Source organism: Pundamilia nyererei, unplaced genomic scaffold, assembly GCF_000239375.1.
Source record: "Pundamilia nyererei isolate P.nyererei 1_Seehausen unplaced genomic scaffold, PunNye1.0 scaffold00046, whole genome shotgun sequence".
NCBI classification, from domain to species: domain Eukaryota; kingdom Metazoa; phylum Chordata; class Actinopteri; order Cichliformes; family Cichlidae; genus Pundamilia; species Pundamilia nyererei.
Genome location: NW_005187447.1, coordinates 1606180 through 1620322, shown reverse-complemented (window position 1 = coordinate 1620322; position 14143 = coordinate 1606180). Strand labels below are relative to the sequence as shown.

The 14143-nt window shown below is 40.7% G+C and overlaps 2 protein-coding genes across 2 annotated transcripts in view; one reads left to right on the top strand and one right to left on the bottom strand.

The window, feature by feature from the left end:
• Positions 1 to 744, bottom strand: part of chst14 (carbohydrate (N-acetylgalactosamine 4-0) sulfotransferase 14) — a 3775-nt gene extending 3031 nt beyond the window's left edge. The window contains exon 1 of the mRNA XM_005732281.1: positions 310 to 744. Coding sequence (XP_005732338.1) covers positions 310 to 606 — 297 coding nt within the window. The 5' untranslated portion in view covers positions 607 to 744. The remainder of the gene's footprint in view (positions 1 to 309) is intronic.
• Positions 745 to 9372: 8628 nt separating this feature from the next.
• Positions 9373 to 14143, top strand: part of cracd (capping protein inhibiting regulator of actin dynamics) — an 18894-nt gene continuing 14123 nt past the window's right edge. The window contains exon 1 of the mRNA XM_013910621.1: positions 9373 to 9449. Within this exon, the coding sequence (XP_013766075.1) occupies positions 9389 to 9449 (61 nt within the window). The 5' untranslated portion in view covers positions 9373 to 9388. The remainder of the gene's footprint in view (positions 9450 to 14143) is intronic.

Below are 14143 nucleotides of genomic sequence, written 5' to 3'. Positions count from 1 at the left end.
AATTTACCCAGATGATTACACCCCCCACCACCAATGTTCAGCACGAAGTTACGCCCATGAATGTGGAGTGAAACTACATTTGATCAGGGGTACCATGATGTCAAAGTTGGCTGCAGGGATTCAAAGATGGTGTTTAAATCGAGCGTTCACGGAAACCAACCAAAACTCGACCTTTCAACCATTTCACTGAGGAAACTGCTCTAAGGCTCTTAAGCCTCCGGCTTATCACCGATCAGCAACTATTACGAAATGCTGAAATATTCAGACTAAATCTAAGCTAAATCTTCATGTGGGGTTACATTCCTCTACCTGGGACTCCAGGTCCGCCGCGTCTGGGCTGCGTCCCCCCGCCTGCCCCCGGTGGAAGTCTAGTCGCCTGCCGTTACTGCGGGGTGAAGGCGTCTCCATGCCGTTTAGCATTCCCTTCTCTATCATGAGCAGCAGGCCTCCGGATGCTACGATGACCAAGAAGGTTAACAGCGACGGCAGCACGGCGGAGCTGCGGCGGCCAGAGCTCAACTTCATCGCTGACCTGAAGTTTATAACCGAACCGCTCCGCGCTCCTCCGCTCCTCTTCATGCCGTACTCCTGCCTCCGAGGGAGCATAGTTTGTGTCCGGCTTGTCTGTTTGATGCCTACCAGGTTTTCTAAGTTGCTCTCTAACTACAGTAAAAACCCGTTTGATACCTACCACGTACCCATACTTAAGTTCAAAAGTGCACGAAAAGTGTTTTTGTGTTTTAATATAAGCACTTCCTGTTTTGACTGTCAAAATAAAAAACCCTCAATCAGGGGTAAATCGGAGTCTCATTTTTTGCTAAGAAAAAAAAAAACCACTCTCAAAATTGCCTAACAAACCACAGAAGGTTTCATTTCTAATTTATTGAGAATACACTTACAACATAGACGGTAAACTACTTGAGATTTCATAAGAGAAATAAGTGCAATTTTTAGTGTGATGATTTACGTTTTCCAGTCTTCGTCTGCATCATCTCTGAATACATGTGCATTAAGTTACAGATCATAGGAGAAAGGCACAAAACCTTGTGTAGTTTTTTTTCCCCATGTAGAATTTTTGTAGTAAAACAAAAAATGTATATTTTTTAAATTTATGATGCAAACTAGATTGTTTGAAGTTGAAAAATAAATGTAATAATTTCTGTAAAGTGCTTTTGCTCGCTGTTTTTCAACTGCGCAAACTGATCAAGCTAACTAGAATATACAGTTTCAAAATAAAATCCTTACTGCTTTGTTTTAGAGAGGGGGGGGGACCAAAGTATCCCTATGCATGCTGGTGTATGTAGTCCAGTTAGCATTTTCTGATTTTTATCTCCGCATTCAAACATAGCTTGGTAGATCCTCAACTAATCTATGGTCCTTAGACTGAAAACATTTATATAGTATGAATCAGCTGTGAACACAAACTGTTTATATTTCAAAACTATACATCCTGCTAGGCACTCATTACAAAGCCTAAAATGTACAGCATTCCTTGTTTTTATCCACCTTTTCAATACAGCTGCACCTTACTGCTCCACAAAACTGTCTGGCCCAAAGCTGGAATCATTGATACCACTGTATATAAGAGAGACTATAGCTAGAAATTCACCAGTGACTGGCAGGAGATGCAGCCAAAAGTTAAAAGAACAGCTGAGCACCTCGGAAAGAGTTCAACACACCGGCTTGTAAAACACTGCCCCCTGGTGGTGAATTTCTTAGTTAAAATTTGCCAAAGTAGTTTATTTTTGTGATCTTTGTGCACTTGTGTATTTCCCTTTTCTATGGCAGTAACTTTCAAACTACTGACACCTTTGCTGCTTTGCTGATTACAGATGTCTTTTCAAATCTTTTTTACTTAATTAGTTTTTGAGAGACTCGCATGCCTTCTTGCCTTTTGAAGATTGGAGACAAAACATGAGTCTTTCTCTTAATATGCTGGATGGGTGAACGGGGGGTGAATATATGTGCCCTCCTCCGGTTATCCTACACGCAGCCCATAGTACGGTGTAAGCGGTCTGCTGTGTAACTGTGATGCTTCAAGGTTGTATTATCACTGGGCATCATACAAGAAAACCACAGACTCAAGACACCCTTGCAGGATTTACACCTGCAGGAAGACCACCCTGCCCTCCCTTCCCTCCTCGGTGCTTTCACTTCCATTCAGTTCGTCATTCCTTTCATTACCACCCACAGGCACGAGCTTACGTTACAGTAACGTGCTCGCATCGTGACCGGAGCTCATATATGCGCTGTTACTTCGCCGACACTCGCCTTTCTCTGGCAGCCACACCCTCCCATCTTCATCTCCATCTCTCACGCGTGCAGCTGTGACCGTCGGGCGGTGCGTGCGTCTCCGTGTCGGGCACCCGCAGCATCAGCAACACAAAAGGGTCGGAGCTGGAGCTGGGTTTACCTCAGCGCGGATCGGAAGGAGGGGATCGCGTTTCCGAGCAAAGGTGGTGGGATTTTTTATCTTCTTCTCTTCCATGTCGGTTTGTGTTTATGGTTACTGACTTCCATTTTCACGACGCTATTGACCTTGTCATTGTAGACCACCCCTCATTTTACCCATTGACCTGCTCAGATCTTCTACTCCATCCATCGCAGATCCGTGTGTGTTCGTCTGTGTATGTGTGTGTGTTTGCTGTAAATGGGCTGGTACTTGCAATTTGATCCGGTTTGAAATGCGCAAACGCCGATGTCAACAGGCCAGGTTGTGCTCAGTCGTTACTTTTTAAACCCCAAAACAATCCTCATCAATTAAACGCCGTTTGGATGCTATCAGTGACAAAATGTGAGAAAAGCAGAGGCCACATTCTTTGTTCTCCACGCGCTTTTTAGTCTGCAATTAATAGACTGTAGTCCCCGTGCGGCGGCATCCGCTAATCTGCAATCAGCGGTTAGGTATCGATCGGTGCCTTTAGGGTGTATGTTGATGTTCTCCTTTACTTTGTCTTCCCCTAAACGATGGGCAGTCGGTATGAATTGTAAGGATGTTTATGCCAGCTTGAAAACCATGCGCAGGCCATATGGTGCGGGCCTACATGTGCGGGGGGGAAATGAAGGAAATTATGGATTTATTTTCCCACGCGTCATTTAAAGCTTTTAAATCAATGCTGCAACACTGTCGTACCAATGGACTTTGAGGCTGAGACACACAGGCAGCGAATATTAATGTCAGCTTGCCAGATATTAATTCACAGGTTACTGGTGCTGGGTTTATGGTGCTGGTGTGGAGTAAACTGGTCTGTTTTCTGGTTGGCTGATTCACTGCTTGACTGACATGAAGATGTAGACTGCTGTAGTATTTATGTTTTAGGTCATCAATAGGAAGACTGAAGCACGTGCTTTGCAGGAGAAAGATATGATAGTAAAGACGATGATAGCAGATAAGTGGAGTTACTTAGCAGCTATAACAACAAGCCGCTTCATATCCAGCCTTTAGAGTATCAGATCCACTGATGCACAGTAAACAACAAACTGTTATCGTATCATCACCACCCAATGGTGACTAACTGGCTTTTTTTTCTTTGCAGAGACATCTGCTGAGTGTCTTTGTAGTGCCAGACATGAATTTATTTTATTTGAGTCATGTATGGCCCTGGGACCTCAAAATAAAATGATTTAATTTGAAATTCTGTAAGATGTAAAAATGTCTGTCTGATACTCTGGTCTCTGTGTGTTTTAAATGTCAGGAAAAACAGAGCTGAAAAACCCCATGATAACCTAGAAAGGTTGGTTGTTCATTAAACGAGTGACTGTCCAAGAGTATGTGCACAGCGTGTGATGCACTGACCGGATCCAGCATTTGATTGTAGTTTGCATCTTACTGCATGACCCACCTGACTCTGTATACTGAAATGAAACAAGTACTACGATTTGTCCTCCTTTAGTTCAAAATAGTAGCAGAATAACTCACAGTATGTTATTAACACAAAACTCAATTGTATTCCATTTTAATTTATTTATATGGCACTATACAAACCCTATTGCTTCTAGTGAGTCAAAATGCACCAGGGTCCTTTTAGACTGCCTAAATGATTTTATAAAAGTACTGGATTCTGACACCAGCCCGTACCACCAGGCTAACCATTACACCAGCCCCTGTAAAAAATGTAAAAATGATAAAGAATTTGCTAAATACCTAACCTGATTAAATAATCACAGTTTTAATCATGTTGTGCAAAGCTCCGCACTGCCCATCTAAAGCATAAGTTCTCTTATTCTATACAGAGGTTTGCATTACGATCATTGCTGTTTTTCTCCAAAGCTAAAAAAAAATGTAATTACAGTCTGGCAGTCAGTTCCTTAGGAGGCCTGTCCTAATTATTCAGTCCTCTGTGATGCAAGTTAATATCAACTCTTTAGAAATTTCCTCCCTGGATGATCTTAGAGATGTTTATGTAACACATCTCTGACCTAAATAATATGACCACACAGTGTTTATTGTGTTTATGTTGTTATTCTTATTTTCCTGACATGCGTCATATATTTAGGTCACCACAGAAATGTTAGCATATATCAAACTGACAAGGGATTGCAGCAGGCTGTAGATCACATATCTGTGTAGGTTTGTATATTTAATGAGATCCATTCAAAATGTTCTTATTTGTGGACATTTCCCCCTCTGTGTATTTCTTATAAATCACAAGATGACATCACATTGCATCTATACAGATTTCCGTGCTACAGAGAAACATATTCAGCCATGCTTTCCAATTTCCATAAAAAATTTGAATGGCTGCTTTACCACATGCCAAGTGTAGTGGCTGCTACAGTATCACTTAGCATAGAGAAGGCTGTTTGATCCTGGCCTTTTTCGCACAAAGTGGAATCGTTAAGACACTCTGCTCGCCGTGTGTGCGCGAATACACGAGGATGTGAATATCTGTACTGGAGCATGTTTGCGCTGCTTTACTGGGAGGTTTCTATTTATGCACATAGGCAGTCAGAGAACAGTCTGTCTTTGAAGTGCTGTGCTGCTGTAACATAGGCGGCATCCAGGTTGGTAAAGCCCCATCATTACCATATCCCTGTGAGACTGCAGTGTGATCCTGCCAAAACTGGAGAGTGGGGGGAATAGCCCTTATTACACAGTAACACTGTGGTGATTCTCACAGCCATTATGGTACCACGTCACATTATTATAAATGTAAAAAAAAGGGTTTGGGGGCATTTGGTTCTTTTTTTTTTCTTAAAAAGGGTTTTTTCTTTAAAAAAAAAGCCACTAAATAGTTCCACAAGCTGACTTGTGTGTGTTGGATAGCTCTAAAGGCTGTGAGCTTCACAGACTAGTCTATTACAGACATTTGTGACCATAACACTATTAGGGAGCTGTGATGGGGCGCATTACAGACCTTTATAATCACACATGTGCATCCATGATTGCAGTTAACCCACAAAGAAAGTCTTTATGAGCATCAGCCAGTTGAAATGCTGAATGCCACTCTGTTCTCCTGCACTGGCTATCTGGCGGGGAAAACAAAGTGTCACTTTGTGCCTCCTCAGCACAGCAGCACTAACAGACACAGGAGAACGCCCATCTCTCTTCGCTAGGCACTCTCACTGCCCCTGTACCCACCGACACACCTCCTCCCTTCAGACTGTGCGTGTGCTCCACTCTCTGAGTGACACATGAGCCAAAACTGACATGAGTTTTCATCATATGACGTCACCTCACAGGGACAATAATATTCTCATCAGCGTGAGAATATCAAGGGATGCTTACCGAGTCATTCTCCCGTGCGCCCACATACATGGACGTACATGCGCACACAACCGAGTGCTCACCGCATTTGACACCTGACTCCAGGTAATGCCCTAGATCCACAGTGACAGCAGGCAGGTGGAACAGGCACACACTCGCAGATCCCCTCGCGCACAAAGCGACTTCACAAGGGTAAGAAAGCAATCTTGAGCACACAGTTAGGTTTGCCTCTTCTATGCTGTTTGATGGTTGACTTAAGCTGTAGATTGGTGTAGACAGTCTCTCTCTGCTTGAAAGACACCTATCATGTTGCTCATGCTGTACAAGGTTATTATGTGCAGTAATGTTACTGTATGTTATTTGTCTAATAAAATATGCTGAGTCATGATGTTAGTGTGTGAGATGGTCAGGCAGGAGAAAAGGGGCTTTTTGCTTATTTGCAAAACTTAAGCATAGTCACTTAACACTTGCCTAATGTGGAAAATATAACCACGGTCATGTGATACATGTTGCACGTGACTCCTAAATCCATTGTTACACCACACGCAGCCTTTGGCTTTCAAAGGAGGGGACAAATACCAAGAACACTGCAGCTGGTGTTTACTCCAGACCTGTCCGACCAAACTGTACATTTAGTGCTTCTGTTAAGGTTTTTCAACACTACGCTTTATGGCTGTGGAGTTCAGGCAATAAGTTAATAATAAGACCATTAATGAGGTCCATGGAGAAATGTCAGTTACAGTCAGTTAACAGCTATACTGCCAGTTATATTCCCCAGATGGTTAATGATATTGACTACCTGCATCATGTTAGTTTGTCAGCACTGGCATTATGAGAATTTCAGTACAGTAATGTTAGCTCCAAGCACTACTGTGCACAGGTGCATCCTCATGAAGCTGTATGTAGTCTTCTAAATGCCATGTGCAACTCCAGTTTCGCAAAAGTTAGAATGCGCATAACATGTCAATAAAAGAAGAATGCAAAGATTTGCATATCTCATATTTTTTCACAATAGAACATAGAAAATATATTAAATGTTTAAATTGAGAAAATTTACCATCTTAAGAATAAGAAAAAAGCATTTAGCATTGATGATGCCTTTGCAATTCCACAAGGACTACTGCACCCCTTTACAATCAGAGGCTTTTAAACTGAGTGCTGATAGCAAACTGGACTGTCCTCCTCCTCTTTAGTCTGAAAATAAATGTAATCTTTGCCTCACCTGACCACACAGCAGTATTAAACTGAGTTTTAACAGAGGTTTTTCCCCAGAGCCGACAGTGGTTTTTCTAGATCATGTTCAGATATGGCTTCTTATTTGCATGATACAAGTTTAAACCTGCATTAGTGGAATGCACGGCTGTGTTCACAGGTGATTTATGGAGGTGTTCCTGAGTTCATGTCCATTTTTAATGCAGTGCCCAATATTGACTTTCAGATTTTTTCAGTTTCTCAGACTCTTTAATAATATTGTGTACTGTAAATGATGACATGTTCAAAGTTGTGGCAATTTTACTTTGAGCAATGTTACTTTTAAAAAGTTCCACAATTTGTAGATCAGTGTTTTTGAAGATTGAACCTCTGCCCATCTTTACTTCTGAGAAATTCTGCCCCTCTAAAATGCTCTTTTTATACCTGTTTTTTCAGTCTTTTGTTACCTCTGTTGCAAAATTTTTGAGACATGTTGCTGCCATCAAATTCAAAATGGGTTCAATATTTTTTCATTAAATAGTAAAATGTCTTAAGTTTGAAAATTTTGTACGTTTTCTATAGTCTATCAAAGATAAAATATGAGTCTATGAGAATTGTAAATCGCTGTATTTATTTTGTACCCAACATTTTTTGGAAGTGAGGTTGTAAATATCGGTGCTACTGCATCATCCATAAGAACGTTTCCTTATGGCAGTTTTTTTCTCTTTTGTCAGTAGATTATGCCTTAGCTCTAACTCAGGCAGAAGTAGGTTTAGATCTAACTCGCACAACTGAGTATGTTCACTAACTCACATGGGGCTCTGGTTTCATGGCAGCAGAAACAGCATCAGCACATGTTGGTGTTTTGATGTTTATGTTTGTCTTCCTTAAGCCCTGTACAGCAAGTGTGGTACAAAGGTTGTAAGAGGGGACATTTGCATTAAAATTAGCTGCAAAAAAAAGCTTAAAAAGACACATGTGGACTGAAATCAGCTTAGAGCATGGAGCTAATGGTTAATCCACCTTTAAATGCGAGTGAAAATGTGCAGCCCTGACAATAATGAAACTGCTAACAAATAATTTGATGAAATACTTTGCATCATCTTTAGATATTCAGGTTAAATTTAAAGTTGACTGTGACAGTAGAAGTCAAATGATCTGTAATTAACTCTGAATCCATCAGTGGACGACTGGATGGTCTGTATGAAAACCAGCCTGCTGCTGTAAAACCACTGCATTAGAAGGTGTAAGTGCTTCTGTCCACAGATATAGAAGAGTGAAATAAAAAATAACAAATCAAAATAAGATTGTAGTACAAGTCACCAGCAGGTATTGATAAGCCATAGTCACTAGAAGTGTCAACAGTTTATGACCCTGGCGCCTTTTGCAGCATTTTCAATGCAACTGCCTAGCAAATTATATCTTTGCATACATATATAAGAGGTGTCTTTGTTTTTGGTATGCACCTATACAGCCTACGTCTGACTAGCTGGTGCTGTTTGGATTTTTTGGAACCATATTTGCATATTTGCTGCACCCATACTGTATATGGGTGCAGCAAATACGTACATGGAAAGCCACCTGCTAATGAATACTATGTAACAGCAACTAATAAAATTACAAGAATTTCCTTCACCAGAATTTAAGCACAAACTTCATAGATGAGCTGTACTTCTTAGTGGACCATGACATTTGCTCGATAGTTCCATTAAAAATTCTTCAAAAGGCGCCAACGCTACAAACGCAATAGCGAGGTCGTATTCAGTTATTCAGATCAGTGGAGGTGAGGCCTAGCAGGCAGCTGCTGTCTGTCTGATGTTAATTCTGTTAAACTGGTGATTTTATCATGGCTGCAAATTGCCACACCGCAAACTGCAGTTTTTGTCATTTCTGTGGCTTTCGGCTCACTTCATAGAAGCATTTAACATGAGGAACTGATTACACCATTACACTTGCTTTGCCACTGATATTTATTTTAACCAATATAGGGTGCACTAGATAGCAAGTGCACATGCATGCTCCTTTTACTATCATTGCTTGCCACTTTGTGCTGCTCTGTGCAACTGTTCTTAAAACAACTACATCAGGAGAACCAGGAGCAGTGTTTGCACATATGCAGGTGTGCACCTAGAGAACCATTTCAGTCTGTTTGTAGTGATAAGCACTTGTTCTGTGTACGTTCTCGGTCTCCTTTGGCCCTGCCTGTTTCTATGATTAGTATAGGCTGAGACACGATCGAAGTCCAAACCCTAAGGGCACCTAACAGATCTTGGGATTGCATCTCCTTCCTCATCCATCGCTTACCATCTCACTTTCCAATCCATGCTCCCATTCTTCAGTCTACACCTGATGCTTATACACCTAACAAACCCAGACCTGTTGTTTTGTCACTGCACTGTATTTATTTCACCGTTTTTCTCCCAAAGACACAGCGGAGGCAGCAGGAACATTCATCTGGGTAAAACGAGCTTTGTGCAAAAGGGCAGATCGATGTTCCCTAAGGTTTTACTGCAGTGGTGCGCAGCCATCTCAAGCTGCGCAGCTGAAATAGGTAATCTGTTAACACAGCTCCAACACGTTCGTCTGTCTGCTTTGTCAGCAAGCTACCTGTGCTGTGCGATTATGGCACATAGCTGCTACAACTCTGAGCTATGCCATCAGGACTCTGGTAGTTGTCTGGCCTGAAGGATGTTGAGCTGCTGAGTCGTTCAAAAGCGCTGAGACGCAGCATCGTGTTATGCCACCGCCATACTACGATGCAGCTGTATCCTTGTCAAAGGCATTTCTCTGCTTCTGTAGAGCACATGGCTGCTCCTCGTGCTTCTCTCATCCCATCTCTGTCCTCTGCAGCAATCGGACTACACATAAACACGAAATAAAAGCTTCTCGGCACACAGACACTTTCTCAACATTGGCACAAGCAGCCGAACAGACAAACAATAAAACAAGATTCCACAATATCTCCGTTTATAGACACAAACACATGCAGTCTCTTTCCTCAAAACACGCTCTCTCTGTCTGTGTTCACACTCCTACTTCCAAACATGCTTGTTTGCTCCTTGTCCTGTGCTGGCTGGAGTCAGACAGGACAAAGGGCCTTTTTCTGGAGCGAGACATTTCTGAGAGAGTCTGTGCAGCTCTGTCACACTCAGGAAGGAAGCCCACGACATGCTGATCCCACTGGAGGCAGCGGGCTTCTCTCCAGCTCTCTCAGTACTGTCTCTGATATTCTCTGGTTTTATCCTGACCACTTGTGGTTTTTTACAACACAACACACATTCTGCTGTACATCAGAAAACCTCTGGCTCGGCCAGCGTGCTGCAGACAGGTGTTGACCAGAGGACGCTGGGGTTTCAGGGTTCAGGAAGCCATCTGTGGTGTGTTGGTTCCTGCCAGTTTAGGAGTTGCAAATAAGAGGTGGTTTGTGTGGATCTCTAATTATGAGGCAACTTATAATACCTGCATCTTAGCTGAGAACTGTTACTTTGGATAAACCTGAGTTGTTGGGGGTTTTAATCACTATTTTTGCAGCCACAGCAGAGAGACTTCAGAGAGCTCATCTTGTTTTTATCATACCCCAGGAAAGCCAATCACAAGAGCCATTCTGCAAGAGCTAACAAAGCCGAACTTTCTGATGAGAGTAAAATGGAAAGCGCACAGGCCCTTTCCTCTTCCTCCTTTTCCCTGAATTAAAATCTTAATAGCAGCATCCCCATGTTCACTTCCTTTTTTCTCTCATCACAGCCAAGGTGGGCAGTGATCATAGCAACGGACACCATGGAAACTAAGCATGACATGGTCCTAGAGGTAACCGAATCCAAAGGCCCAGGTAAAGTGGTTTTATAGACATCTTAAAGAGACGGCCTTTTAAAAAAACATGTTAGGTTCATCGCATCATGACCTTTTTTTTTACTGTCTCTTTAAGAACTGCATGGTGTGGTGATGGGTTTGACTTCATAGAAGAGATTTACTTCATTTGTGGTGTGGTGTGTCCACATTCTGACTTCTTTAATCGCCTTTTTCTTGCTTGTCTGTGATCCCTGCAAGGGTCACGATGACCCTCATGGAGAGTGAGTACAGCATAGTGCAAATTGAACAAAGTAACACATCAATGTTAAAACATCATGAAAACACATTTGTGTTCAGGAATTGCAAGTGTACAGATTCTGTACATTTATTGGTGGACATAATCGATAGCTGACTTAATGATAATGTTAACAGATTCGACTATTTGACATATATGCTGTTTCAGTGGTGGATACTTTTACTCTTGGATCTTTGTGATGTCAGTGAGACTGGATATCCCTAATATGGTCATCTTACAAACATGCAGTGCAAACCTTTTAGTTGTGAGGGGCAGCCAGTCAGCTGACAGGTGACTTTAAGTGAGAGCAGATAAAATGTCACATTTCAGACAAAGATAGAACCAAGAATGAGGGGGAAAGGGAGCTGAAAAGGCATAATAAGTGTATATAATAAAATATTATGGACACAAAATGAAAGAATTATCATGCCCTTTTTGCATGGACTATTTCCTGGGAGCGATCACAATTTGAAACTGGTTGTAAATAACATGTCCAGGAGTTTATAGTGGCTGTAAACCCCATCCTCTATAGGCAATTTGGGGGTTTTGAATGTTGCTTATTCTGAGAAATATTTTTTAAAAATGTCCCTCATCAGTTTCATACCGCTTATTAGTGACTGTAAGATGAAAACCATGGCTTTAATGGTTCACTGCTCTGATGATGCTTTAAGTAAAAAAGCTACAAAACTCTACTTTATACTACCTGCCCAGCTATAGACAGTGCATATTTTTGCTGTTGTTATAAAAGCATAAAAACATTTGAAAAGATTAGACACTAGTTGGGTTTTTTGTAGTTTTTTAAATCTTCCAGCCTTCGATCAGGTCATTCATTTACAGCAGTTTGAAGCTTACAGATAAAACAAAAACAACAACAAAAAAGAAATGCACAGGAAAAAACTGAAGAAGAGCTGAAGAAACCAACTATTTAAAAGATGAAAAAATAGGAAAATAACTCATTAGATTATTTATGGGAGTAAATGACCCTTTTCATCTTAAGGGTCTAGTGAAGAGATGGCTGCGGACATTAGGGAATGTACTAGTGTGAGATGATGTAAAGGGTGGGAACAATCAGACATGATGGGTTTTGCTTTCTTATGTAACTGCAGGGTTTTCAGTGCTGTTCCAGTTATTTTGCTGCAGATATTAATCACCTTATTCAGTATGTTTTCTGTTTGATCTCGAGAGACTGATTGCAAATGACAGCTTGGAAAGTGAGTTCAAATTCAATAAAAGAGAGATAAAGTGTTGTCACCAGGGCCCTGTCAACCTGGAGCTTGAGGAGTTTGTCGATATAAAAGAAACACTGTAGGTTTTCTTATTCTCATGTCAGTATTAATATTACTATTAGAGTGGACCTGTGATGCTTCATATTTTCTGCATCAGTGGTTAAACTTATATATATTAAATATGACTATGTTTTGAATAAATAATTTCAATTAATTTACATGTAATTCTTGTCAGCTAAACGTTTCAAACTGCCGCAGATTCTTTTCCCCACTTTTGGCTCACTATGATGTAAGTGACAGCAGATATTCCTCATATAGTCATCTCAAATCAACATAATTGGTTTTGAGCTCATAAGCCCCTCCCGCCTGCTCTTCAAAGTGTTGTTTTTAAGAAGCAACCAATCAGGAGAAAGTTAGCTTAAACGAGGGGAATGAGGCCCAGTATAAGATAAATAGGGATTATTGTGAACTGTGAATGCTGCAGAGCATTACGTTTACCATTAAAAGTTGTCACTTTGTATTACATATGAGGGCTAGGGTTACATAAGACATTTCTATGGCTTACACCCTTTCTGTCTGAAATATAGCAAGTTTTAGTTTTAGTCTGGCACTGCTTGTTTTGTTATGATCAGATAGAAATGAAAAGTTTGAGTCTAAAAGTAGTTTATTTTGTATTTATTGTCTTTAATATGGTTTCCAAATACATGTAGAATTGCAGTGTTTGTATTATTCTGAGCATTAATCACTTTATTAAAAACAAAGTCCACTATGTGCCATAGATTCCTATTTTAGGAAAAGGAAAGAGTGGACATCTTATACTTCTATTTCCTAGCATGGTGGCAGGGGCTGTGCAATATGAACAAAATCTCATATCCCGATATAAGAATTCTATCGTCCCGATAATGATATAAATCACAAAAATATAACATTTTCTGTAAATTCTGTGAATCTCGGGCAGCTCGACTTGCGGGAAGTGTTTCCAGCTGCGCGTCATGTAGCTGGAGTCGAGTGTTTTAACCGATGCATGAAACTATACATTTTTAGACATAAGTTGTAACGGCCGCCGTTTTCTTTGTGAGTATTTATTACACGGCGTGCTGCGGGAAAAGCCTGTTCTAACGTTTGAGTCTAAGGTTTATTTTTTTTAGCACCCGACGGCTCTTTTTTTTACTTCTCATCCGTAAATAATCTGCTCTTTCATGTGATTCAGTTTATTTTGAAAAGTCTCAACAGGATCTTGAGCTTTATTGTGAAAGGTTTATGTGGAACATAAACAAGCGGACACGCGATGCTGTTACCGTCTTTGTTGCTAACCGCAATGCATAAAAACAGGCGCTTGTCCATCCGTATTGTGGTTATATTAAATATACGAGAAAGAGAGAACTTTAAGAAATTAATATAGCCACTACAGTGACCATCAAAACGATGAAAAAATATTGCCGTAAACAGTTTATTTTGCGAAACCACGAAACAAACGATAGCGTAAAATGAAACAATAGATGTTTTTATATCGTCATCTGATATATATCGTTATATCGAACAGCCCTACAGGGGCCTACCATGTTTACAAAAAGTACTATATTTCAGCAATGCTGCACTGGTGTGATCCATCATATGTAGCAGCATGGAAGGAAACTGAATGCAAAACAATAACCGATATGCATATACAGGCAGTTCTGGCAGATAAAACTCTACAGGACTTGATTGTTAAAACAGGAAACCCATGGGTAAAAGCCACACTAGAGGTTTGGAAAATGGTAATAAAAGAAAATAAGTTGGATATAGATAAATACTTACTTGGTGTGCTGCTGGCTGCATGTAAAAAGGCACTGACCAAAGGGTGACTAACACAGGATTCACCAAGATTATGAGTCTTAAAATTAAGGTATGTGTCAAGTGATGTACATTTTATTTCAGGTTTAACTTCAATAAACA